This window comes from Oratosquilla oratoria, chromosome 8 (assembly GCF_046742065.1).
Source record: "Oratosquilla oratoria isolate Oo_2021 chromosome 8, ASM4674206v1, whole genome shotgun sequence".
Lineage (NCBI taxonomy): Eukaryota > Metazoa > Arthropoda > Malacostraca > Stomatopoda > Squillidae > Oratosquilla > Oratosquilla oratoria.
The window spans coordinates 20,353,683-20,378,345 of record NC_134784.1 but is presented as its reverse complement, the minus strand read 5'-3'; the positions used below and the strand labels follow the sequence as shown (position 1 = coordinate 20,378,345).

The following is a 24,663-nucleotide window of genomic DNA, read 5'->3' as shown; positions in this document are numbered from 1 at the left end:
CAAGTTTCGCATAGATGTTGTTGTTGTTTTTTTCATCTTCTGTGCGACTTCAGGGCGCGTCCTGACTTGTTCACTGATGCCTGACTATGCGTTACGGTGCGAAATTAATGTTTCAGGAAGCCTGATTCGAAACAGAATGTAAAGTTGCGGCTTTTGTAGTTGGCGTTCTTCTCTGGCCCTGTCTTCAGGCTTATTTCCTGCCACAGTGTAGATTAAGTATTTCGTTTATTTTTTCTAATAATTATAATTCTAGTACACCCTCGTTATCTCTTATCACCTCCCTCTCCCTCCAGCCATGTGTATCCCCCCTCTTGTATGCAAGCAACAGACCTCTTGGTGCATCCTATCAGGAATTTGTCCCAATTTACCTTTTCCAACTTCACTTGTGTTTCGGTTATGCACAAGATGTCTATATCTTACCTTTTTTCTATTATCCCTTTCTGTTTCGTACTGTTTCAAATTGTTTAAGTGTCCATGTACATTAATCAATGTGACTTTTATATTTGCCTTCTCTTGTTTCCTTTTGTCTTTACTGTTGTTTCTGCTCTTTCTACCTCCTTTATTCTGTCATGCACACTTCCGTTTTTTTGTTTTTGTTTTTATGCCAGCCCTTTTCACCTTCCCTCGTTTTTTTTTTAACCTCTTTCATCAGTGTTTTTTTGTTGTTGTTGCTCTTGTTTGGCTATGTCTTTGCTTAAGTACACTCTTGCCCTTTTTGCGGGGTTTTTTATGTCCTTCTTCAGAATTCGCTTTACTTGTTCTTCCTTTAGTTTCACATTTGGTTCCCCCTCTATTTTCTTGCCTAGTCTACCTCGTAGATCTCGCTCTCCTATACAATATGATCCTTCTATTGTTCTCATACAGATCCCCATATACTCTACCTCTTTTCTTTTCTTTCTCTTTCACTTCCACGTAATACATCACTATATTATTCCTCCTTGATTCCCTATCCTCTTCCTCTCTTTGCTCTTCATTAGTTTTCTTCATCACCGTATTCACTACTGTTTCCTATTTAGTTTAGTTTTTTTTTTTCAAAATTCCGTTTTCTTTTATTCTTTGTTTCACCTTCACCCACTTTCCTTTCCATCTACGGATTTTTTCATTCTCTTTATTTTTCTCTGTGAATAATTTCAATTATTTTGTTCGTGATTACACTCCTTGTTTTCATTTATTGCAAAACCACATTTGTTGTTTATACTTGATTAACACTGCATATCTTCTTGGTACCTCTTGGCAGTCCACATCTTTCGCATTGCCTTCCATTTTATCTTTCTTTTACCCTCCTTGCCCGGTCGGTACTGGGCGCTATCAGATAGTCCCGGACGTTAAACAACAGAACCGATTCCGGATGTTATTCAGACCTCATTTAAGGACTTAGGCTTGTAAAATGTATCCTTTCCATTCAAACATGGACCTCAAACTATACAGCAACAGAGAAGAAGCTCATTTTGAATTGAACGGAGTGTCTATTCATACGGCCCAGTAGAGATTTAAAGTCATACCTGCAATATTCTTTATTTTGCAAAAACAAATATTGTTAACATGGAAAACCTTTTTATGCAAAACTTGCTCACTCATTAAAATTGTACAAAAGACGTATTAGGCGATTATCTTTATATAAATCTATTTTTTAACACTACTTGATAAAATTTGTATAATAAAATACTCCTCCAGTTATAGTCTTGCTTTTCCAGTAAAAGAACAACTAATCGCAAAAGTAAGTTGTCTAAATTATCTCTTTTAAGTTTATCGTGGAAGAAGCTCCCGTGAGGTAGAGCTTATTATAAAATATAGTGAACAGTTGGCGGGGAATGCCTCAGTGTATAATTTCATACAGAGGAACTCCCGCTGAAATACACAATATAAGTATTCCTTCTATTATATTATAAAACAGAAGGAAAACTAATACCTGGATTAATAAGGTGGTTTGGAGTTATCACGCTCAAGGAATTGTCACCAGAAGTGTAACTCAAGGGTCTATTATTCATAACTAACCGTGTGTCTGTTATTAGGAGCAGATAACCGGTGTTTGCCAAAGGCTATACAAAGTCGTGAACAACTTTCATCAATATCTCCTATGTAGCTCCAAACCAAACAGCCTAGACTAAAATGGTTTAAAAGGATATGTTAACAGTACCATATTTTTGTATGATGTCAGACATATAAAGTCTACATTAAATTTTTGCCAGCAATAGGTCTTCGCATTATCAGAATACATTGTGGAAGGAATGTCATAACGGTTAGTGAGGCATATGAATGACAAAACAAACTTGTCCTAGTTCATGTAATATATGGTCTCTAAATGAATGGCACGGGTAGATCAGCAAGTGAATATGAGAATGTAGGGTTTGATTCTACTGCCTAAATAATCTAATGTATAGAAATGACCAGTATAACCTATCTCCCACTATTCAACAAGAACCCACTGTGTTGAAAAAGAAGAATGAAATAGCTGATATCCATATATTTCGATCACGGACTGTGATCCTCATCAGTGGAATACGAATTTTTACGAATGTGTTACGACATTACTTTGTAGCTATCTCCCACTGTTTCATAAGGCTTCAAAAGTCTACATTTAGCTGAAGGAAGATGAGTATTAGGTTTCTTGAAACCCATTGAAATTTGGATACGGCAAACTGCACATGCCTTCAAACTGATCAAGACTGCTTGTGTAATTTTTGGAATCCGCCAACGACTGCTTCTGATGCGGTTCATTGTACTACCAATCCCCTAGGTGTTTTGATTTCACATGTGCAGAGCTGGGCGCGTTCCTATATACGTTCTTCACTGTGTTCCGCTTTAGTTTGACCGCGGTTAGCGCTCCCAAACTATTAAACCAATATAGGTGCTGGTATAGTATGTGGCCTACCTTTTGGATGTGGCATACGAATTTTTTCTTTGGTATAGTATGTAGCCTACCACTTTTATTTTAGTATGAACCTGTCTCTTAAGCTTTAATAGTTTGGGAGCGCTAACCGTACGTGGCCAGACTACAGCGGAACGCATCGAGGAATGCGCCCAGCTCTGCATATGAGCATCATGTATTACATGCCCGGCCAATGAACTTTTTTTATGAATCAAGATGGAATTTACTTCATAATTGGCAGGGAGACATATTTGAATCCTTTGGACCTAATCAAGTCTTTATCACCAAGGATAAGGTTAAAATCTTGCATTCGTTTGGAAATAGGGATATTCTGATCTGATGACAAGAAAATCCAATTCCAGTTGAAAAAAAGATTGCTTTTTAAGACGGGTGTATGCCTTATCCTGCATGTCTGAAAAATCTTTATTTTATTCTATTTATTTACAGCTTGAAAGACAGTGCGAGTGACAGCCAAATCTGTTGTTAAGGAGTTCAGATATGTCTATCAAGGGTTACTGCCCACACGTAGTGTGGCAACCATAAAAGTAGGAGCCTTAATGAATGATGGAGAAATAGAACCCAAGTTTCCTAGGGCCCATTTTTTCCTGGAATCTCTAATCCAACTGAGAGTCCATTCCTTAGTCTTTCTAAGAATCCCTTAGATTTAGAGGTTCTGGTAAAGATATCTGCTGTGTTGTGCCGAGTAGGAACATAGTTGAAAGAAATAGCAATATCCCTTTCTGCAGTGTTCTAGAATAGTCTTCATATCCTTTAGTCTATTATTGATAAATACATTCTTTTTTAATGCATTACTTTTGAAGATCCAAGACAATGCTGCTTGACTGTCAGAAGAGGTGAATATTTCTGACCTTAATTTCAGAAGTGTGCAGTTCATTTAAGTAAGACTTTAAATGTATAATGACTAAATACATAGCCAATAATTCTAAGGTGGGCACAGTTCTTTCAACTAGAGAAGCCACTTTAATTTTGGGAAACATTAGATTAGAATCTAAGTTTTGGACTGCATAACAAGCAAATCCATAAGCAGTTTTACTAGCATCATAGAAAACAAAAAAATCTACTGAATTTGAATCTTTAAATGTCATGCATTGAAAGTTGACATTCTGTAGATTATCATTATCATCCAGGAGGTGCCAAGGTAAGAGGGAGGGAAGAGGGTAGAGGGGAGTGGAGTGGAGTATGTAGGGGATGGAATGGGTGGGAGTGGTTTCTATGCCTTTGTATTTTGGCTACCTCCCTTGTAAGGGGTCAAGACCCTTTGGTGTATGTACGTATCAAAATCTTCAAATAAATGAAAAAAATTATTTATTTATTTTATCATCAACATTTTCATCCCACTGAAGTTTTAGTTCATTTTACAATTTACAAAAAATGGGTCAAAGAATCCAACTGGATAAAAACTTGGGATATGCTTGAAAGAATTTTCTTCTTAGTGTTTGTAGAAGAGTCAAGAGATTTGGTTTTAACTTGAATTCATCAAAAATAGTGTCATAGTTATAATACAGAACTTTGGCATTTGTAACTTCAGACTTATCTTCTTCAAATTGTTCCCTAAGAGCATGATCATGAGAATGCCATTCACACAACTTCTGAGTCAGTGCACTCTTGGCCCCATGGTACTTGGCAGTGGCTTTCGATGTTAGGTTACAGTTAAAGTTTTATTCCATGCTCGGCACATTTCGTAGTCTGGTTTGAGCTGCTCTAAATAAAAACTACTACATAGATAATTTCTTTAACGGAAGTTCACTGGCCAAGTGGGTTAGGGCATCGTTACTTGCAGCGAAGGTCAAGGGGATGGTGGTTTGAATCCTGCCACCAGTGAAGTTGAACCAAGGGTATGGTTGATTAAAATCCATGCTACAAAGTCCTCTGTATGGGCACTGTCCTAGCCTTCCATTAGGGGGGAGTTTGTGACATTAAACTATATCATCATCATCACATAAACAATCATCATAATACCCTAGACAGTCAAATTACGAAAACAATTATCATAACAATGGGGTTGCTAAATAACAATAAATATTTGTAATGTACAATTGCTACAGTACAGTTTATTAGCAAATTTTTAGTGCTCCTCAGTAATAATATAGGAACTTGATTTGACAAAATATACCTAAAAAAAAATATAAGAATACTGTATTAGTAATCTGCTAAGACCAGTGGTGGACTAGAAATGAAAACATTTAATCATGTTACTGTGTTACCACAATACACAATTCTTTCTCCACAGATGTGACACAACACTGAGAGGTTTCATATGTCCACATTGCATGAGTGGACTTTAAAGTGCATAGGTGGCAAGTATTTTTTTTTTTTTTTTTTTTTTTTTATATCCAATGTTGTTGAAACGGGTATTTCTAAAATGAAAAATAAACAAGATTAAATCTTTATTATAACAACTGTGAGTCATGTGTGGTTTACATTTCTCCTTTCTGTATCCAAGTTTTGATCACTTGTGCTACATACTGTATTCCAGATACGAAGTTACATAGTCATTTTTCAACATGCAACAGCTCTTGCCAAAAAGTTGACACTTACCCATAGGTGGGTTAACCGGTCTGGAAATAAACGAAAGTCGGGGAAAGGATGGGGACTAGCCTGCCTCTCAAATAGTAAGACAAATGTTCAATAAAAAGGAAAGTGCTGGTAGAGAATGGCCTAGATTGAGCTAAAGTGAACCTTAAAATGATACCTCTGCACAAAATATCACAACCTTCATATCAATCGTGAAGTAGCCCTGAAAACTTGACTCTTGCCTGAGGTTGCACATTTCATATTGTATAAATCAGTTCAGATTTTGGAACAATTTATGCAGTCAACACCCAACAAGGAGGTTGAACCACCTTCCAATATTTGTTAAGGGAAAGTTAGTCAGTTAGCAGTTATTAACATACATAATACTATATAAAGCAGTGGAATCAAACGAGATTTGTCTAGCATTGCTGTGGCAGTGTTGTCTCTGCATTGACTTGACCAGGGCAGTGTAGCAAGGGACAGGGATGACCCCTTATCCATGCACCACAAAGATAGGAGGGATAATGAATAGGTCTTGGATAGGTGAGGGATAGATGAATGGTTGGTGTATGCAGTCAAATCAATTATATTCCATAAACTTAGAGAATGCATGAATACAATGATGCAAAGATGAATGGCCAAGTTATTTAGTTAAACTAGACAGCCATAAATCGCCGCAAGTCACCATTACAGGATCTAAGTAGTTTTCATAATCATACTGGAAAAACCCCCTTCTACTCTGAAGGTCTTTCATTTTTACATTTGACATGCTTGTACATTGGTCAAATACAATTGTCAGCTTTACAATACTCGTAGGTGAGGCTTTCTAGAGTGCAGCTATCTATGTACCAAAGGGTTCTTCCCCTCTAAAGGAAGGTAGCTACTCCCTGTAATTGCAAAAATATATACCACGGTACAACCAACTAAAATGCAGTCCACCATTGTGCTTATTTACCTAAACATTATTGAGGAAATAAGAAGGTACCTTCTTTTTGATATCCCTCACCTCCATTAGATGGATTGCCATAGCTTTTAATTTGTGCCCATGTCTGTTGTACCTCACTTTAAAAGCATCAATCATAGTTGTTGTTGTTGTCATTCCCTAGACTGTCTGGGTGAGCAGTCCTGTTTCCTTGAGAAATGTCACAGCTGAAACAGGGTTTTCCCACAAATTCTTTACAGAATGTATATTATGTTGTTGGCGTGTGTGACTGTGTACAATGCAGTCTTCTTGTTGTCATTTCCTATACTGTCTGGCCCTGAGGAACGCCACAACTAAAACGGAGTTTTCCCACAAATCCTTTACAGACTGTATATAGTGTTGTTGGCATGCATGATTGTGTATAATGCAATCTCCTATGTGTTGTATAGTATAGAGCAGCATTTCTCAACCTTTTATCCTTGCATAACCTTTAAAATAAATTGCATCTCAAGGAACCCCTGTGCAAGAGAAAAAAAAAAACATATACCATATTTTCCTCATTTCATTTTCATTGTAATACTAGGTTAGATAGGATGATGTCTATATTATATTATTACAATAACCTTTTGCAGAACCTTAGGGTTCTGCGGAACCCTGGTTGAGAAACGCTGGTATAAAGTGAAGCTGCCTAGTGTAGGCCTTATCGGAGCTGCCTAGTGTATGCCTTATGGTCTTTTGCAGTCTCCTTTATTTCTTATGTTCTTAAGCCCCTGTCACACATACACAACTCAAATGAGTTCGTTTGAGTAGAAATGACTTAGGTTACAATCTTTTACTTTTCAAATCTCCAAATGTCAAATCACCTTTGCGTCGTATACTGAGAAGTTGAATGACATACTAAGAAGTAAAAACTATATGAATATTAAACACATAGTTCAATTGTCCTTAGGGAGGTCTAGAATACCGTAGGCAAAGTCATCTTCCAGATTTTCTAATTCACAACAACATTAGAATAGCTAGAAAACTTTGCAGCATTCTAGACTTCCCTTTACATCCTGGACAGTTGTCTGCAATACTTTCATCCAGCCTCTTCTGGTAACTTCAAAGGGCTGGATGGTGACCATACCACATTCTGGCCAGGTGGACTTTGTCCTTTCCGGGGTGAGTGGATTCAGAGGGATGGACATCAGGAGGTCTGGCATGCAACAATGTATTCTACATGTTAACTATTGTAATTGTGAATTTGTTACCTGTTCAGATTTGGATCGATTGGGCAAACAGCCACAGCACACTCCCGCCACCATGGGTGCTGTTACCACATGCTCTGCAAGAACTTATATACCTCAATCATGTCTCCACTCTGTCTTCTGTCCACCAGTGTTTGCAGTTTTAGAGCCTCACATCTCTCCTCATGCAAGTCATCACAGTTCTGGCACCAGTCTGGGTGTCCTGTGGTGGACCTATTTTGATATCCCTTACTAGATGTGTAACCAGCACTAGACTCCATAGCCAATGTTGGGTCTGACTAATGCTGTATAAAAGGAGTAAAGGATCTTGTGACCTAATTACCTTTCTACTGGTAGAATTACCTTTGAACAATTTAGATTTTGTTCCAGCTGAAGTTAAGACTAATTTATTCACACAATGTACATCCCTGATGTGTCTTATGAACATTTGCTTAAAATTATAATTCATTCAACTGCCTAGGGTCTAACATTAATCCTTCCATCCTATTAAATTACTGGAAGACATGAATAAGGCTGGCCATCCAAGGGACTCTTGAATATGGGACAGCCTAGATAGCAGATTGGCTAAAAGTCATCAATATGCAGCTTAAGATTTTATCTTTGGTATGTGGACATTTCAGGTAAACTCCTGAACCAGATTAGCATCATTTTAAAGTATCTGACTAAACATTTATTACAATTTTTGTTATACCTAACATTTCCTTATGTTTACCTCTACAACTCCCAATGCCCACGTAAGGCAAGACTAGGGTGCTAGACGTTCATACACCCATCCATCATCTCCCATATGTGTCAGAGTCGAGTCGATCTGTTCATCGCTATCGGGCTTTCGGAAGACAATGCGGTCGTGGATCCGTGTTGTCTGACCTTGCCAGAATTCAATCCTGTCGGGAATAATTCTAAATCCACCCCTGAAAATTAAGAAAAATAAGACTATATTCAACATTTTGTTCTGTGCCCTGATCTAATAGAAATGTCAATCAGCAGCAATGCAATGGAAGGTCACACCCCCACTCCTCAAAGTGCAGAGCAGCATACAGCCAATTACACCCCACCACCTTGACATGCATGGTACCTGCCCTCCATCTTTACCAAGCTGTTAGCACTATATCACTCAGCCTACTGAACACACACAGACACACATAAGAACTTAGTCCCAATAATCCACAGCACATGCATACAAAATTAGGTCGCAAAACAAGCACTCAATGATAGACCTCCGAATTCTATATTTCGACAGGTTCCCTAAGACTTATCCAACTGAAAAATAACTACAGATGCTCCTCAACTTACGTTTTAGTTAGGTTCCGAACGGCCGAACATAACGTGAAAATGAATGTAAGTTGTTACTGTACTATACATCCATAAATTCTATTACCGTATCTTATAAAACACCCCTAAATCATTAATTATAAACATAACATTGTAAAATAATAACATTAATTTCAAATAAATTAAATTCAAGCAACATAAATTGAGATGGTGGAGGAGGAGGAGGAGGCAAGGCACGTTCAGTCTGTCGTTTGTGCCATGTAAACAATGGACGCAGCGTCATGCGTAAGTATCGTTTGAACTACGGAGAGCGCGCTAAACTAAAAAATTCACTCAATTTTTTTTTTTTTTTTACAATTTTTACAGTCAGTTCAAACGTAAAACAAATGAACGTAAGTAGAGGAGCGTCTGTACTTGACAAGTGTCTAAAAACTACACTGACATAACTGCACTTGGATCATCGCCCCACATTAAAACAGTACTGTACTTGATATGATATGGTTTAACGTCATACACTTCCCCCCCCCCCTATCAGGAGGCTAGGATGGTGCCCCTCACAGAGGGCTTTGTAGCGTGGAATTTAACGAACCATGCCCTTGGTTCAACTTCCCTGGTGGCAGGATTCAAACAGCCATCCCCTCAACCTTTGCCGCAAGTAACAATGCCCTAACCCGCTCAACCAGCGAGCTTCCAGTACTGTACTTACCAACATAGAATCTATCTGGCAAAAGACTTCAACTACCCTAGATGCAATCACCACACAGGTGACAATTCTACATTGACCTATTTTCACTGCATCTGGCCAAAAATGCTAGCTTATCAGTGGTTTTTGGTCTAAACTTGTGGCTGTAATTGGTTACAGGGGAGGGGGGGGTTGGCATATCCTGCAATTGATTGATTAATCAATCAAGCTGTTGACCTTGGTCTTTCTTGGACAAGTCCCACGGCCTTCAGGTTACAGGAAACAGCCTCTGGGCTGGTCCACAAGTCACTCTGAGAATATATATTTATAATAATAATAATAATAATGTTTATCTAGCAATATATCAAATACAAAAAATACAGATAATGAAGAAAATACATAGTTCGAAATTACAATCACAATTGCTAAGGATTACACAAAAAAGCGTGTAAGCTTATTTCCATTGTGGTCCTCATATTAGACTGTTATTCTACATTAAGTTACAGACAATATACTGCTGTCTAAAGATTATTTGTATGGGGCATTGCAGCATGAAGTGGTCATTCTACTAAGTGGTGGTTGCATCAGGAGCAATATGAATCGGAGGCCAGGACTAGTGTTGGTGCTCTTCCAATGCTGGTGGATAGTGTCCTGAGCATTGATTAATTGGTATACCAAAGGCCCATTCCAAAACCTGCATACACTCTCCTCACTAAACATACATACATATACCAAGGCTCTTTCCCCCTTACAAGGGGGGTAGCCAAAAAGAAAAAGGCATAAAATCATTCCCAACCATTCCATCCCTGAATACACTCCACACCCCTCCACCCTCCCTCTTATCTTAGCACCTACCGAATGACGGGTCATCCCTGCACCTACTGAATGACGGGTCATCCCTTAGCACCTACTGAATGACGGGTCATCCCTGCACTAAACATACATATACCAAAAGCTTTTTTTCCCCCTTACAAGGGAGGTAGCCAAAAGACAAAGGCATAGAAACCACTTCCACTCATTCCATCCCTTACATATTCCACTCCCCTGCACCCTCTTATCTTGGCACCTCCTGGATGGCGGGTCATCCCTGCATATTGGCCACTGCCTTGGGTCAGAAGCAGTGCCACAAGACACAGCACATTCAAATTCCAAATTCTATACTTAACCAAATGCAACCAGATATCAACCCAATAGAGAAATTGCTCCCACGGTGAGAGAGTGGTATATCTGCATTCAGACTATTATCCTACATTAAAGCACTAACCCTTATGAGCAACTTACCAACACTCTGGTTTTGGGATAACCTTTGTTTCGTCCTTGTATTCTACCAAGAGCTCTTCCTCCTTGTCTGTCAAGACATGTCGACCAGCAATGACCTGCATTGTATATAGTATTTAATTAGTTTGTGGTGTAGTAAAAAATAGAGACAAAATTGAAACTGGTACATGAAAAGAGAGCATGGTAGCTTGCATGTATGATAAATTGTACATATATACATATACCAAGGGCTTTTTTCTTTTTTTTTTCTTAGGGAGGTAGGTAAAGTCAAAGGTATAAATCCACTCCCACCCATAAAATGGATAAATTGTACATACATCCAATGGATAATGCTAACAACTCTCTTGGTTGGGATTTTCTCTTGACTTACCGTGCTTTGCGGACTGACTTTTGCACCAATCTGGCTACTACGAGGTCGAGAGTGAAAGTAGTCCGTCGACTCTTCTGTACTAATTTTCGTTACTTTACCCTCGACACGTACCTGTTAAAGATTTGGAAAAACATCTTCATGAACAAGCTTGGACATATCGGTTTTGTTTCAAATCAAGCTCTGAGTATCTGACTATGAATTTCAGTATAACAGAAATTGACTTACAGATCTCATAAGGGGTTCCCAAAAGAAACACAAAGAAGCCTGAGGGTTTTCGATCTGCAAGGAACATATAAAGTTAACTTATAATCTAAAAGAATCTGCCAGTCTTTCCTACAGTCTCCCTTTCACAAAACAAAATAAAAGAAGTTCTAATATGGTACCTCAAATAACATTTGCAGCACTCCACAATTGTACTCTTACGTACAGAAATTACTGTACTACTACTTTCAAGACCAAAAAGTTTTGTACTAAATTAACTAACAAAGACAAAAACTGAGGAGTCCTTCCCAAGGCATTGCAAAACTCGCTAAAATCACTTCTGCCATCCTGTGCCTCGTTCCAAATTAGAAGTCAGATTGGCAAGTCCTCAAGCCTTCCCATCTCCCTGGGTAGGAAGCACTCCACAATAGCCAACTGCTACAAAAGCCCTAAAATAGTTTTGATATTTACACATCCTTCAGTTTACACATCAAGGACCTACATACATACAGATACCAAAGGCTTTTTTCTCCCCTACAAGGGAGGTAGCCAAAATACAAAGGCATAGAATCCACTCCCACCCATTCCATCCCCTACACACACCACTCCCCTTTACCCTCTTCCCTCCTACTTATCTTAGCACCTCCTGGATGACAGGTCATCCTGATATTCTAAAAAGTAAAGACTATCAAGAACCTAGCTATAGAAAACTAACAGACTAAGATCAATAACAAGCATGAGTTTTGGTCAGCAGAAAAACACTAATTACAGAATACAAACGGCTCCTGAAAACCTTGTTTGGTTATGCCTCCATGGCATGGTTCTTTAGAATCATCCCTGTCCTCTGTCACCCTGTAAGTCCTGACAACCTGAGCTGGTGTAAACTCACAGCTTCATTGTACGGTGACCCTCTTCCTTGTTCCCAAAAGTGCTGGAGTACAAAAATTAGTTATATAAAAATGGTACCAGTGAATGTATTCAATAATCTAATTAAAACTTTGTGAAAGAGAGTGCATCAAAGACTAGGCAAAGGAAATTTGCGTTGAATTTTATTACCTGTCGGGCCCATGACTTAGTTTCCCCATTGTATGACCAGTAAAACACCAAAGAAGCTAAAGGATTTTCTATCTGTAAAAAAAAATCATTTTTTCATTAATTAATACTAATGCATACTATTTTTTTTTAACATGTGTGGATCAGATTTTTGTGGTACATACATATACCAAGGCTTTTTCCCCCTTACAAGGGAGGTAGCCAAAAAGGAAAAGGCATAAAATCATTCCCACCCATTCCATCCCTGAATACACTCCACACCCCTCCACCCACCCTCTTATCTTAGCACATGTATGGATCAGATTTTTGTAGTAAGGCAGATATGTGATAAAGCTTTAGGAAAAGGTAAGGATGTTTTCTGGGCCTTTATGGATTTGGAAAAGGCTTATGACAGTGTAGACAGGAAGGCACTGTGGGAGGTATTGCAGATATATGGGACAGGAGGAAAGCTGTTAAGAGGAGGCGAGTTTTTACAAGAGTAGTAGAGCCTGTGCTAGAATCAGAAATGGAGAAAGCGAGTGGTTTTAAGTAACAGTGGGACTTTGCCATGGATGTGTTATGTCACCTTGGCTGTTCATTTTATACATGGATGGGGTGGTGTGAGAGCTAAACACAAGGGTAATGGGTTAGGGATTGGAGATGGTTAAAGAAAATGGAGAAGTGAAAGATAAGCCAGTTGCTGTTTGCTGATGTTACTGCACTTGTGGCAGGATCAGAGGAGGGATTAAGGAATTTAGTAACAGAGTTTGGGAAGGTGTACAAAAGAAGGAAGTTGAAGATAAATGTGAGTAAAAGTAAGGTGATGAGATGTACAAGGGGATAATGTGGCAGCAAATTGGATATATTAAGGGAGAGAGAATGGAGGAAGTGGACAGTTTTAGATACTTAGTTGTGAATGTGGGAGGAAAGGGAGTGGAGGTGGAGGTAGAATGTAGATTGAGTGAAGCAAGTAAATGCCTTGGGGGATTAAAAAATAACAAGAAATAGACATTTGGGAATGGATGCTAAAAGGAGACCGTATGAAGGAGTGATTGTGCCAATAGCACTGTTTGGGGCAGAAACATGTAATATAAGAGAGGAGTTTGAGTGTGTTTGAGATGAGGTGCCTGAGATGTATGATAGGGGTTACTACGTTGGATAGAGTAAGAAACGAGGAGGTGAGGAGGAGAATGTAAAGGGAATTGGGATATAGGGTTGATAAAAGAGTATTGGGATGGTTTGGACACATGGAAAGTGATTGAAGAAATATTAGTAAAAGGGTTGTGGAAGGCAGAGCTGGAAAGTGTGAACATGAGGGGGCGACCAAGGATGAGATGGATGAGATAAAAGGGACACTGGGAAAGAGGGGAATGTCTGTTGAGGAAGGAAGGGAGAAAACCAAAGATAGGGATGAGAGGAGAATGGTTGTGTATGGATGATGCTGTGATGCATGGAAGGGAGAGGGTGGGGGAGTATATGTGAATGATATTTTGATGCAGCCCGAAAGGATTTCTCCCCGTCTTCTCTTTTTCTACATGAAGGGATGGAGAGGGGGATTTACAGATTAAATGAAGCTGCCTTGCTGTGGATTTGCTGCGTCTTGCTAGATTGCTTCTGACCCAGGGCAGTGGGTGAGATGCAGGGTTGACCCATCATCCAGGAGGAGCCAAGATAAGAGGGAGGGAGGGGGGTGAATGGGAGTGGAGATTGTGGGAATGGAATGGGTGGGAGCGGATTTTATGCCTTTGTTTTTTGGCTACCTCCCTTGTAAGGGGGAAATAACCATTGGTAAATATATGTATTTCCAATCCCCAGCCCATTACCCTTGCATATACCTCTCGCACCATATATATGGGGGCACCAAAATCTTAACCCCTTCGATACGATGATGCCTACGTAGGCATCATGAGGAGCAAGTGGGTACGCGAGGATGCCAATGTCGGCATCTTGATTATATATATTGTAGTTGTACCTGTATGACCCCCATACTCTGTAAACTGGCTTCATCATATTTTCTATGGTTATCAAAATTCACTGGTGAAAGAGAATGAGCAATACAGCGGTAACTTTATTTTTTATAATGCGAGTATTATGACGTAACATCGCACATCTGGCAGCTAATGCTGCCGGCGAGATTTTGGCCCATATTGAAGGGGTTAAGGCCTCTAAGGTCCCATAGATGATGAAGTGAGACTTGGCCACAGCCAGAATAAATTGGAAAAGACTACCTTCCATGAATGGGATTGAGATTAGGACAAAACTTTTGTATGAAACATGATCAAGAAACGAATTCATTGTTAAGAATGCAATTTACAGATACCTTGGAGAGTGATATACTAAAAAGGAATTCCAACTCGGATAAAGAAAAGAAATAATAAATAATAATAAAAAATAAATGGAGTACTGGTATCAAAGCAATAAAGCACTAGGTCAATATACAATAGTATACATATACATACAATTATAATCACTAAGAACCCATAGTCGGAATAAAAGGAAACTTAGAAGAAAGTATAACTTCTATATTTTGGCTAATAGCTATAGCCCTCTTCCGACTGTGAGTTCTTCGTGATTATAATTTCACAAATGTGCGACTACATTTTTTGTCCAAGTGATATACATACAAGTTCTCGTCCTTTCCTGCTGCCGTAATTAGTGAAGAACCTAAATCCATCCTTGCCGTATCCCTTTAGGAGGACCATTCGAGATGAGGGTTTTCCATCTCTGAAGGAAGAAAATAAATTTGTCTGAACCTATCACTGGATGCAGCCTATCATAGTACATAAGAAACAATACATACATACATATACCAAAGGCTTTTTTCCCTTTACAGGGGGGGTAGCCAAAAAGAAAAAGGCATAGAAATCACTCCCACCCATTTCATTTCCCATATATTCCACACTCCCCTCCCTCCCTCCTATCTTGGCACCTCCTGTTTGTTTGTAGAAATAATTGGAATCTGAAAATGTTGCATGGGTGATGATTGTGATGATGATGATGATGCTGGTGATAATGATGGTGATGGTGTGGGAACATGCACTGCACTAAAGCATCTAGCCACTGAAGGCCACTAATGGCAAAGCCAAGCCCCCCAGGAAAGCAGAGACGGGCACAGCCCGGGGCTCATTGTATAGAAATACAAAGTAATGCATTAAGATTAAAATAAATCTTCAGACAGTGAACAGACAATTTCTAACCAATATTTAATTCAATGGTGTCCATTAAAAGCAGTTCCCTTTATCCTCTCCTCTGTACCTGCTCTCCTCTTGACACTTTTTACCTCAAATCCATTAAAAGCATCTTTCTATTCCTTTCAAAATGGTGACTAACATCTACCAAATTCCTCTATTGGCTGGTCGTACCTTGTGCTTTACTTTTTTAGGGAAAATGGCTCCCCGTCTTCTCCTTTTCTGCATGAGGGGACGGGAGAGGGGGGTCGCCAATTTGGGATGACCCGTCATCCAGGAGGTGCCAAGATAAGAGAGAGGGTGGAGGGGAGTGGAGAATGATAGGGATGGAATGGGTGGGAATGGTTTTTATGCCTTTGTTTTTTAGCTACCTCCCTTGTAGGGGGGGAAAAAGCCTTTGGAATGTATGTAGATTCATGTGGTTTAGGCAGGTGCTAAGATGAGAGGGAGGGTGGAGGGGTTTGGACTGTATTCAGGGATGGAATGGGTGGGAATGATTTCATACCTTTTCCTTTTTGGCTACCTCCCTTGTAAGGGGGAAAAAGCCTTGGTATATGTATGCATGTATTTGTAATTGGGTTTGTGGCTTGCCACTGTACTTTTTCCAGTCTGTTAATGTCACTGAGATTCAGCAACCATATGGACATAGCATATTTTAATGATTTAAATAGTTGAGATTCTCTTTAGAATTATCAGGTATGTTCATTTCATACTTCTGCTTTTTCCTGATCTTTTTAAATCCCTTTGCATTATCACCTAACTGATAAACATAAGGCAAGTCAGCACATTTGTATTTCTTAAAAGCTTTCTTCAACTCATTTGGTCAGGACTCGAATCCAGGACAAGCTGTCCCCACTTCAGCCCTTTGCCCACTGCACCATGGAGCATTACAAAAGAGAGGAATGTCTGTGGAGGAAGGATGGAAGAGGACAGAAGATAGGGGTGAATGGAGAGGGGTTGTGTATAGATGATGCTGGGATGCATGAGGGGGAGTGGGTGGGGGATGGGGGGTGCGGAAGTATGAATGAGAAAAAATTTGATGCAGCTCAATGGGATTTCTCCCCGTCTTCTCCTTTTCTGTATGAAGGGACGTAGAGGGGGGTTGCCAAATTTATGATGCGGCCTTGCTGTGGATGTGCTGTGTCTTGCGACACCGCATCTGAATCAGGGCAGTGGACAGGATGCAGGGATGACCCATCATCCAGGAGGTGCCAAGATAAGATTGAGGGAGGAGGGTGGAGGGGAGTGGAATACATAGGAAATGGAATGGGTGGAAGTGGTTTCTATGCCTTTTTCTTTTTGGCTACCCCCCAGTGTATATGTATAAGCTTTCTTTTTAGAAATACATTTTTCAGTTTCTTTATCAAGCCATTTTTGGTGAGTTTGATTCGAGTGACATCTTTCCTTAAGTGGGACACAAGTATGAATTGTAATTGTTGTTTAACTTTTTCCAATGTAGTTTCTTACGATATTACTTAGATTTTTAGAAAATGTCACTGAATAACTAAGGTTCCAGTGCCCGATCCCCAGGCCAAATTCTAAAAGTAAACAAGACAAAAGTGGTTAAGAACAAAGGGGAAAATGGTGGTTGTGAAATACACTGGGTAGTCCAATATTAACGAGCATTCAATTAATTCGATACTTGTGTAAAAAGAATACTGGACTGTAGTACCCTACAAGATTAAATATGAACATCATACTCATCGCTTACTTTGTTGCTGTTGCAAGACACATTGCATTAGCCTCAACAATTCCAGGTGTGTTGCAGGCCTCGTCAAACCAAGCTTTGAACTGTGCTACAGGTTCCTTGGCAACAAGGTTGTCTTCTGTGAACACCTCACTTTTTCCTTTGTAAGGTTTGCGCATTCCTGTTAATAAATGGATGTTTAGCTATTGAATTGAATTGTCCTTTGAGAAAAAAAAAGTTAATCCTGATTAATTCCACACTGTATTTGGATTTCTTTCTCAAGAAATCCTGTATCTGTTGTAAGTGCTTGCAACTGTAACGTTACCTATTTCATTAGGGTAGATTAGTATAGCTATTCAAGTCGCTACTTTTTATTTTAAATCAAACGAGATTTATCTTAATCTAGCTCACACTTGTACTGTACTATCATATCTGTATCTCTTTTTGCTGTTGTTCTTGTTTGTAATTAGAGTATATTCCTATTAAAGTGGTCCTTATTTTCTTGTTCCCATAAATAGCTTATAGTGGAAGACTGTTTTATACAAGGCACAGAGGCCTCATTCCCAAAGGTCAAAAATACTTGTATACCAGTTTTAACTTGACGGGAGTATGATTATTCATCTGTCTCCCAAGAAAGATGGGTGACTAACTAGAGACACCGCTGATACATTAAAATCTCCTCTACTGGTTCACCAGCATACCTGATCAACCACCAACTCTAGGTTACGTCAGCTTCAACATCAACTCTCTACTTGAGTTCATCCAAAAAAAAAAAAGACGAAGCTGCTTGGGTCTTGGCCCCAAAGTGAGCAGAAACCAATCTCAGCTCTGCCAACGGCAATGAGGGGCTAAATTCTTCAAATATATCAAAGGTAAAGCAGGGCTATTGGGAGTGATTAGGTTTCTCTATATTAAGAAGAATCTTCTAGTATTTAAATTTTATTTTGAATTTTGCTCTGTTTTAGTAAGAAGCCAATTCGGTCTCTCTTGGGTTGATTCTATCTTTTCCTGTTTTATGTCTTGTCCATTTTATCGTATTGCATGTCTCATAAATTTATTTCTCATAGTGCTTGTGGTTTGAAGAGGTCGAATGTTCTAGGTGTTCAAGGTATATTTGTGGGTACTGTGGAATTTATTTTTTATATTAACCTTACTTTCATGTCTAGTATTTGCTTGTCGCCTTAAAACAATGCCTACATTAACATTGTAACGATGTACATAATTATAATATAATTTCTGTATTTGTGACTTATGTAAGATTAGTAAATGATAAATCACCATAGTAGTGGCTTTTTACAGCCCACCTTGCTTTCATTATACAAATCTCTTGCATATTGGGCGTAAATCTATATCTTTGTTTACAATCATGGAAACTATGGACTCTGAGGGCAATAATATAAAATGTAATTAAAAAATCAGAAGCTGAATTAGAGAATCATAGAATGGTATGTTCTGTTGCACCTTTGAACAGATCAATATTGATTGCAGCTTTGTCATGAATCCATAAAAAGTCTTATGTAGTACACATCTCGTTCTGGGAACTAACATTATATTGACGTTAAAGTAAAACCGCTGCTAGTTCCGGTATCAGCTAGAGTACTCACCACCAATGTCAATAGACATATTAGCTTTGCCATTAACAGGCCCTGAGTTTGTGTTGTTCTCGAATAATAAAGCCATTGCTCTTGGTAACTGCCTTGAGATACGATGGAGCATTCCACTCTAAGCTTTTGACATCAATGGGTCAGGTGTACACCTAGAACCCTAAACTGGTCATTTTCGTAACAAACTACGCAACCGATGTTGCCACATGTTGTATGAATTGGCCAAACAAAAAATCTATGGGAAATTGTTATAACAAAGAATCAATTAAAACTTTAGAAATTTGCAATTTAATTATGCAATAACATATAAAAAGGCCCTGTGAGTGAGATTATTATTATCTTGTTAGCTTGGTTAACGAAACGCGGCACCTAACCACCGTTGTGTTTATGAAAGCCTAGTCACGTAATAGAAGGGATTCAAAGTCCAATGATTACAAAAAAAGAATGAATATTAAGTAAATTACATACATGTTAATACATTTGCAAATATGTATATACTCTATAACGATGTCAACTCTTGTCAATGTATACAGTAATCTGAATACGGTTCAATGAACATCGAAGAGAATGGATGAAAGTCGTATAAATGTAGTTTGCATGGAATGCGTGCAGGGTTTTTTTTTTACCATCAAAAGTACTGTACTTGGGCAACAAGGTCATAAGACTAGATATCATCCGTTGAGATCTAATAAATCTGACGTGTTCAACGTCTTTCTAGCTATCAACAAAGATAAGGGTCTTGGCAACTAGTTAACTTGACATTTACAAGTGGACGTGAGAGAAAGTGAGCACGCAATATACTAGATACTTGTAATGAAGCACGTATCAGTTCTCTTCGGTTAAATAGTGTATGCCTAGTACTTGGCTGTGTTCAACTCACTCCCAAGGAGATCAGAGGCATGTCTGGGTGCACACTTGAGAGGTTCAAAGTTGACAGGTTGAAAACAGTAGGCTACCAGATGAACAGGCGCGGATCCAGGGGGGGGGGGGTGCTGAAGCCTCCCCCAAATTTGTTCTTCCATGAATCATTGTAAGGATTTCATTTAATCGATTTTAGTACTTTCTGGTCAGCCTCTGCGCTATTAGATGGGTTGAGCGACACGACTCGGACATTGTGTTTATGGAATTCCTGCCAGTTATTGCCGTCTTTCTGGAGAACGAGAGCAACTCGGACGCGACGGCGGTACTACTACTAATAGCAATCCGAGAGCCGCACTTTCTGATTGGTCTCGCCGTCGCTGAGTCTGTGCTAGCTCACACTGTGGAGCCGAGCCGAGCCCTGCAGTCCCCTATGGTCGATCTAGTCTCAGCGTACGCTAGGATTGGTGATGTGGTGACGCATCTAAACAAGACCCGGGAAGGTGCACTGACCAGCTTCCAGAACATCTTCAAGAAGGCAGAGGGGCTCCTCCAGGAGATCGGTTCATCACATGACACCATTCCTGTACCTCGAGTTTGCAAGCGCCAAACGCAGCGAGCGAATTTACTCTTCCAGAAGCTGAGGGAGTATTACCGAAGATCTGTATATGCAGCGGCGGCGCCACGAATTTTTAGTTGGGGAGGCTAAGGGGGGGCTGAGCAAATTTTTGGTGGGGCTAATAGTAATATGATAATACACATATATTATCCTCATTTCAGTGGGGGAGGAGGTTAGTAGTTGGGCTAGCAGTGATGGCTGACAAATTTTTAGCCCTGGCAATTAAAAATTCCACTTAATAAAATTATTTCGATGAGTGTTTTAAATTTTCAATTTGCTCATTTCAGTTTGGGGGGGGCTGGCCACTTTTCCAAGCCCACCCCCCCTGGCGCCGCCACTGTGTATATGTCCCATTCCTCGACCATGTATTGACTGAGCTGCAGACCCGGTTCGGGAATGATACTATTCCTGTTGGCTTCAAGATCAAGAATCTGCTCAGCAGCGCTGACGGAGATGTTGCTGCTGTACTGGAAGCGGCAAAGGTTTATGAGGCTGACATCGAGACCTTGAGCCTCGTGAAGGTGGAAGCAGAGCGCTGGTATTCAACAACAATGAAGTTCGAATCCATTGGAGATGCCCTTGCCCACGCCCAGACCCGAATGTATCCGAACCTGGCCAAGCTCCTCCGAGTTTTGATCACGCTCCCAGTCTCGAACGTAGAGGCCGAGCGTTCATTTTCAACCCTGAAGCGACTGAAGACCTACCTAAGGAATACTATGGGTCAAGATAGCCTCAACGGCCTGGCGCTACTCGGCGTTTACAATGAAATCAATATTGAAATTGTCACAGATCACTTGTGACTCGTAAAAATTTGGCTGAATTATACATATACATAAACAGCTCATTAACTAATACATCAATTACAGTTTGAAGAAACTAAGTGGTTTGCGAGAGTATCACCAATTTGCGTAATCGAAGTTCGAAACTCTGAAGCATCAAATACCAAGACTTGGAAACTGAAGCTTCAAACCTCCGAAACTTCGAAACTCAAACTCCGAAGCGCGAAGAGTGGAGGAAGGGAGAATGACCAGAATGGACAGTCAAGAATCGACACAGCTGGTGAAAGATTCTGACATAAATGGCGCCCATCGTGGGGCCTTCTTGTGCGTTATTCACACTCTGGCAGTAAAACTTTTATTGTAACATTGAAGTTGATTACAGAAGTGTGAGAGCCATGTCCGTGCAGGAATTGACGAGTGAGGCGGAAACCCTGGGGTATAAGGATACTGAGGAAATCCGGGAGTACGTCCGAAAACGGCAACAGCAACTTCGGGACGACAGAGCGCAGGAACGAGAGTTCGAGAAACTAAAGTTGGAACATGAAAAGGAGAAGGAGATGCTACAGCTCAAACTTTCCCAACCTCAGACCGATGGTACCAGCTCGCCAGGTGTCAACCCTGTCGCTCACACTCAGTTCTCTACACATCGGCTCAACATTCCAATGTATGAGGTAGGTCAAGCGATTGAGCCTTTTATTGACAGGTTCCAGATGGTGGCGACTATGTACAAATTGAGCGAAGATGTTAAGAAGGTCGAGTTTATGAACCTCTTCGACGGGAAACCTCTCGACATCATCCACCGTCTTGACTCCTCAATGCGAGATTATGAAGGTATGAAGAAAGCATTACTTCTAGCTTATGGTAAGACATTGGAGGATGCGCGTGACCAATATCAGCGAGCTATGTTGCAGGATAAGGAGACGGTAGCCCAGTTCTGCGCTAGATTGAAGAGTTACTTGGACCATTGGATGGAAAAGGACGAGACTCCGCAGACTGTCGAGGGTCTGCGCGACTTGATGCTGCGCACCCAGCTGGAAAAGTCGTGTCCCACGGAGCTGGTGGCTAAATTCAAGACACCGAAAGTAAAGGACCTCCAGCAAATGACTGACCTGGCCGACGCACACTTCGCAGCTTACGGGTACCACACGAGGAAACAACTTCACAAGAAGTTGCCTCCCCCTGTACATTCTCAGACACCACAAGGGTCTAACACGCAAGCCCAACACCACAATAAGTTACCAGTCATCTCCACAGCAGTCGAAACCACAAAGATTTACTCAATCTTTTTTTTTCCTCACAGCCAACCACAGCAAGTGAGGAACCAGCCCTACTCTCAAGGTGGTTGGAAGGGTCACAAGGGTCAGAAGAATCAGCACGCTGCAGCAGCAGCAGTACACCACGGAGGAGCACCTGAGGAATTTTCCCCAAAGGTTATTCCGCAAGAAGAGTGTGTCACCGCCGGTTCCGTGTCATCTCCCCAACACGTGTACTTATCAGCTGCATTGAGTTCTAGTCTCAGAGGTACATGGCTCCTGGTTCAGCCTGGCAAGGTAAATTGTGTCACCGCGGAAGTCTTAAGGGACAACGGATCGACGGGGTGTTGTGTCAAGGAGAGGCTTGTAACGCCTGACAGTTACACTGGAAATTATGTAACCGTGAGTCTTATCAACGGGACTCGGGTGATCTGCCCCTTAGCTACGGCTCACACGAAGACACCACCCAAACCTGTGCAGCGGCGGTTACCAGAGGAGCCGCCAGAGCAACCAACCAGGTAAAACCTTTGATACTTTCATCTGTTTCAGATCTTGCAAATAGTGAGGACGTAGTTGCCGAGCAAACGACCGATCCCACACTTGCCATGGTTTGTAAGAAGGTTCTAGAGGGACATTGCAGAACTTCTCGGGGAACGGAAACCAGATTCCTTAAGAAAAGGGGAAGACTTTATCGCAGTACGGTGTATCCAAGCGGGGACTCGAGACTACAGTTCGTCGTTCCAGAGAAGTACCGCCTGGCAGTGTTTAAGCTGGGTCATCATGCTGCACTAGGTGGACACATGGGAGTACAGAAAACTCAAGATAGAATTCAGTCTCAATTTTTCTGGCCTGGGATAGGCAGAGAGATAGTGAGGATGATGAGGTCATGTGACGTATGTCAGAAGACTACAGATCGCGGCCGAGTGAAGCCTGCACCACTCTGATCTCTGAGCCATTCCAGCGAGTGGCTGTGGACATCGTTGGACCTATCATTCCAAGGGCAGCTGACGGAGCCAAATACACCCTTACCTGCGTGGGCTTCGCGACGAGATGGTCTGAAGCAGTACCCCTTCGCAATATTGAAACCATAACTGTCGCCGAAGCAATGTTCGAAATCTTTTGTCGCGTGGGCATTCCTAAGCAAGTGTTGTCCGACCGGGGGAGCCAGTTCACTACAGAAATCAAGGAAGAGTTGCTGAGGCTACTGGCTGTAAAAGGGCTCAGGACTACCCCTTACCACTCTGTGAGCGTTTCAATGGCACCCTCAAGAAGATGCTGAAGCGGATGGCAGCAGAGCAACCTAAGGAATGGCCACGATTTATCGCCCCTCTACTATTCGCCAACCGCGAAGTACCCCAAGCTTCACTACAGTTCTCACCATTTGAGTTAGTCTACGGCAGGTCAGTTCGTGGTCCTCTGCAAGTACTGCGAGAACTCTGGGACGAAGAAGAGCCTGACCCCGCAGTGAAGACAACTTATGCATATGTGCTGGACTTGGCCGAACGACTACGAGAGACCTGTGAAGTAGCAAAGCAAGAGCTACTGAAAGCTAAGGAAGTTCAGAAGGCGTACTACGACAAGAAAACTAAGCTGAGGATCCTCGAGGAAGGAGACCAGTGCCTCCTCCTCCTACCCACCGCGCACAACAAGTTGCTGTCGCAATGGCAAGGACCTTTTGAAGTAGTCAAACGTCTCAATGATTTGAACTACTTGGTGCAAGTGGGACCAGACCAAAAGAGGTTCCACATTAATATGCTGAAGAAATATTACACACCTCAAGTTACATGTTCGGCAGTTGGTCAAGAATGTTTGCTGAATAGGGGAGATCGTGTGCTATCACCTGAACAGTACGAGTGTCTGCAGATTGTCGAAGGCCAGTTTAAGCAGTCGCAGATGGTCTCTGCTGCCGTGGTTATACCAGAGGTTGAGGAATTGACAGATTGCGCACCCCTTACCCGTGAAGCTATTCAAGGCGAAACGGTGGAGGATGTGCAAGTACCTCCGAGGCTTGGTCCAGAGCAGAAGAGACGTATAAATTCTATTCTCCAGCGACATTCAGCAGTGTTCTCCGATAAGCCTGGAGTCGCCAAGGTGGATTGCCACGAAATACAGCTGACGAGCAGCGTACCCGTCAGATTGAAGCCATACCCGATACCCATTCGTCTGGTGGATTCGGTCAAGAAGGAGATAGACAACATGGAAGCTGCAGGCATCACAGAGAAGTCATCGTCTCCCTACTGCAGTCCTATAGTCGTTGTACGCAAGAA

At 41.0% G+C, this 24,663-nt stretch overlaps 2 protein-coding genes across 3 annotated transcripts in view; one reads left to right on the top strand and one right to left on the bottom strand.

The window, feature by feature from the left end:
• BHD (folliculin) overlaps positions 1-24,663 on the top strand; it is a 56,652-nt gene that overhangs the window by 4,865 nt on the left and 27,124 nt on the right. The gene's annotated exons all lie outside the window — the stretch shown is intronic.
• Positions 4,901-19,257, bottom strand: LOC143027626 (pyridoxine/pyridoxamine 5'-phosphate oxidase-like). 2 transcript variants are annotated; one of them, XM_076188998.1, is made up of 7 exons: positions 18,888-19,257; positions 17,308-17,464; positions 15,033-15,132; positions 12,433-12,504; positions 11,176-11,286; positions 10,809-10,903; positions 4,901-8,484 (listed from the first exon to the last, which is right to left on the bottom strand). In XM_076188998.1, the coding sequence occupies exons 1-7, from the start codon at positions 18,997-18,999 to the stop codon at positions 8,319-8,321; spliced, it is 813 nt and encodes a 270-aa protein (XP_076045113.1). In that variant the 5' UTR covers positions 19,000-19,257; the 3' UTR covers positions 4,901-8,318. The 2 variants fall into 2 exon arrangements, with proteins under 2 accessions (XP_076045113.1, XP_076045114.1); XM_076188999.1 differs by lacking the exon at positions 12,433-12,504 and adding an exon at positions 11,401-11,454 and having other exon boundaries at positions 4,937-8,484; positions 18,888-19,252.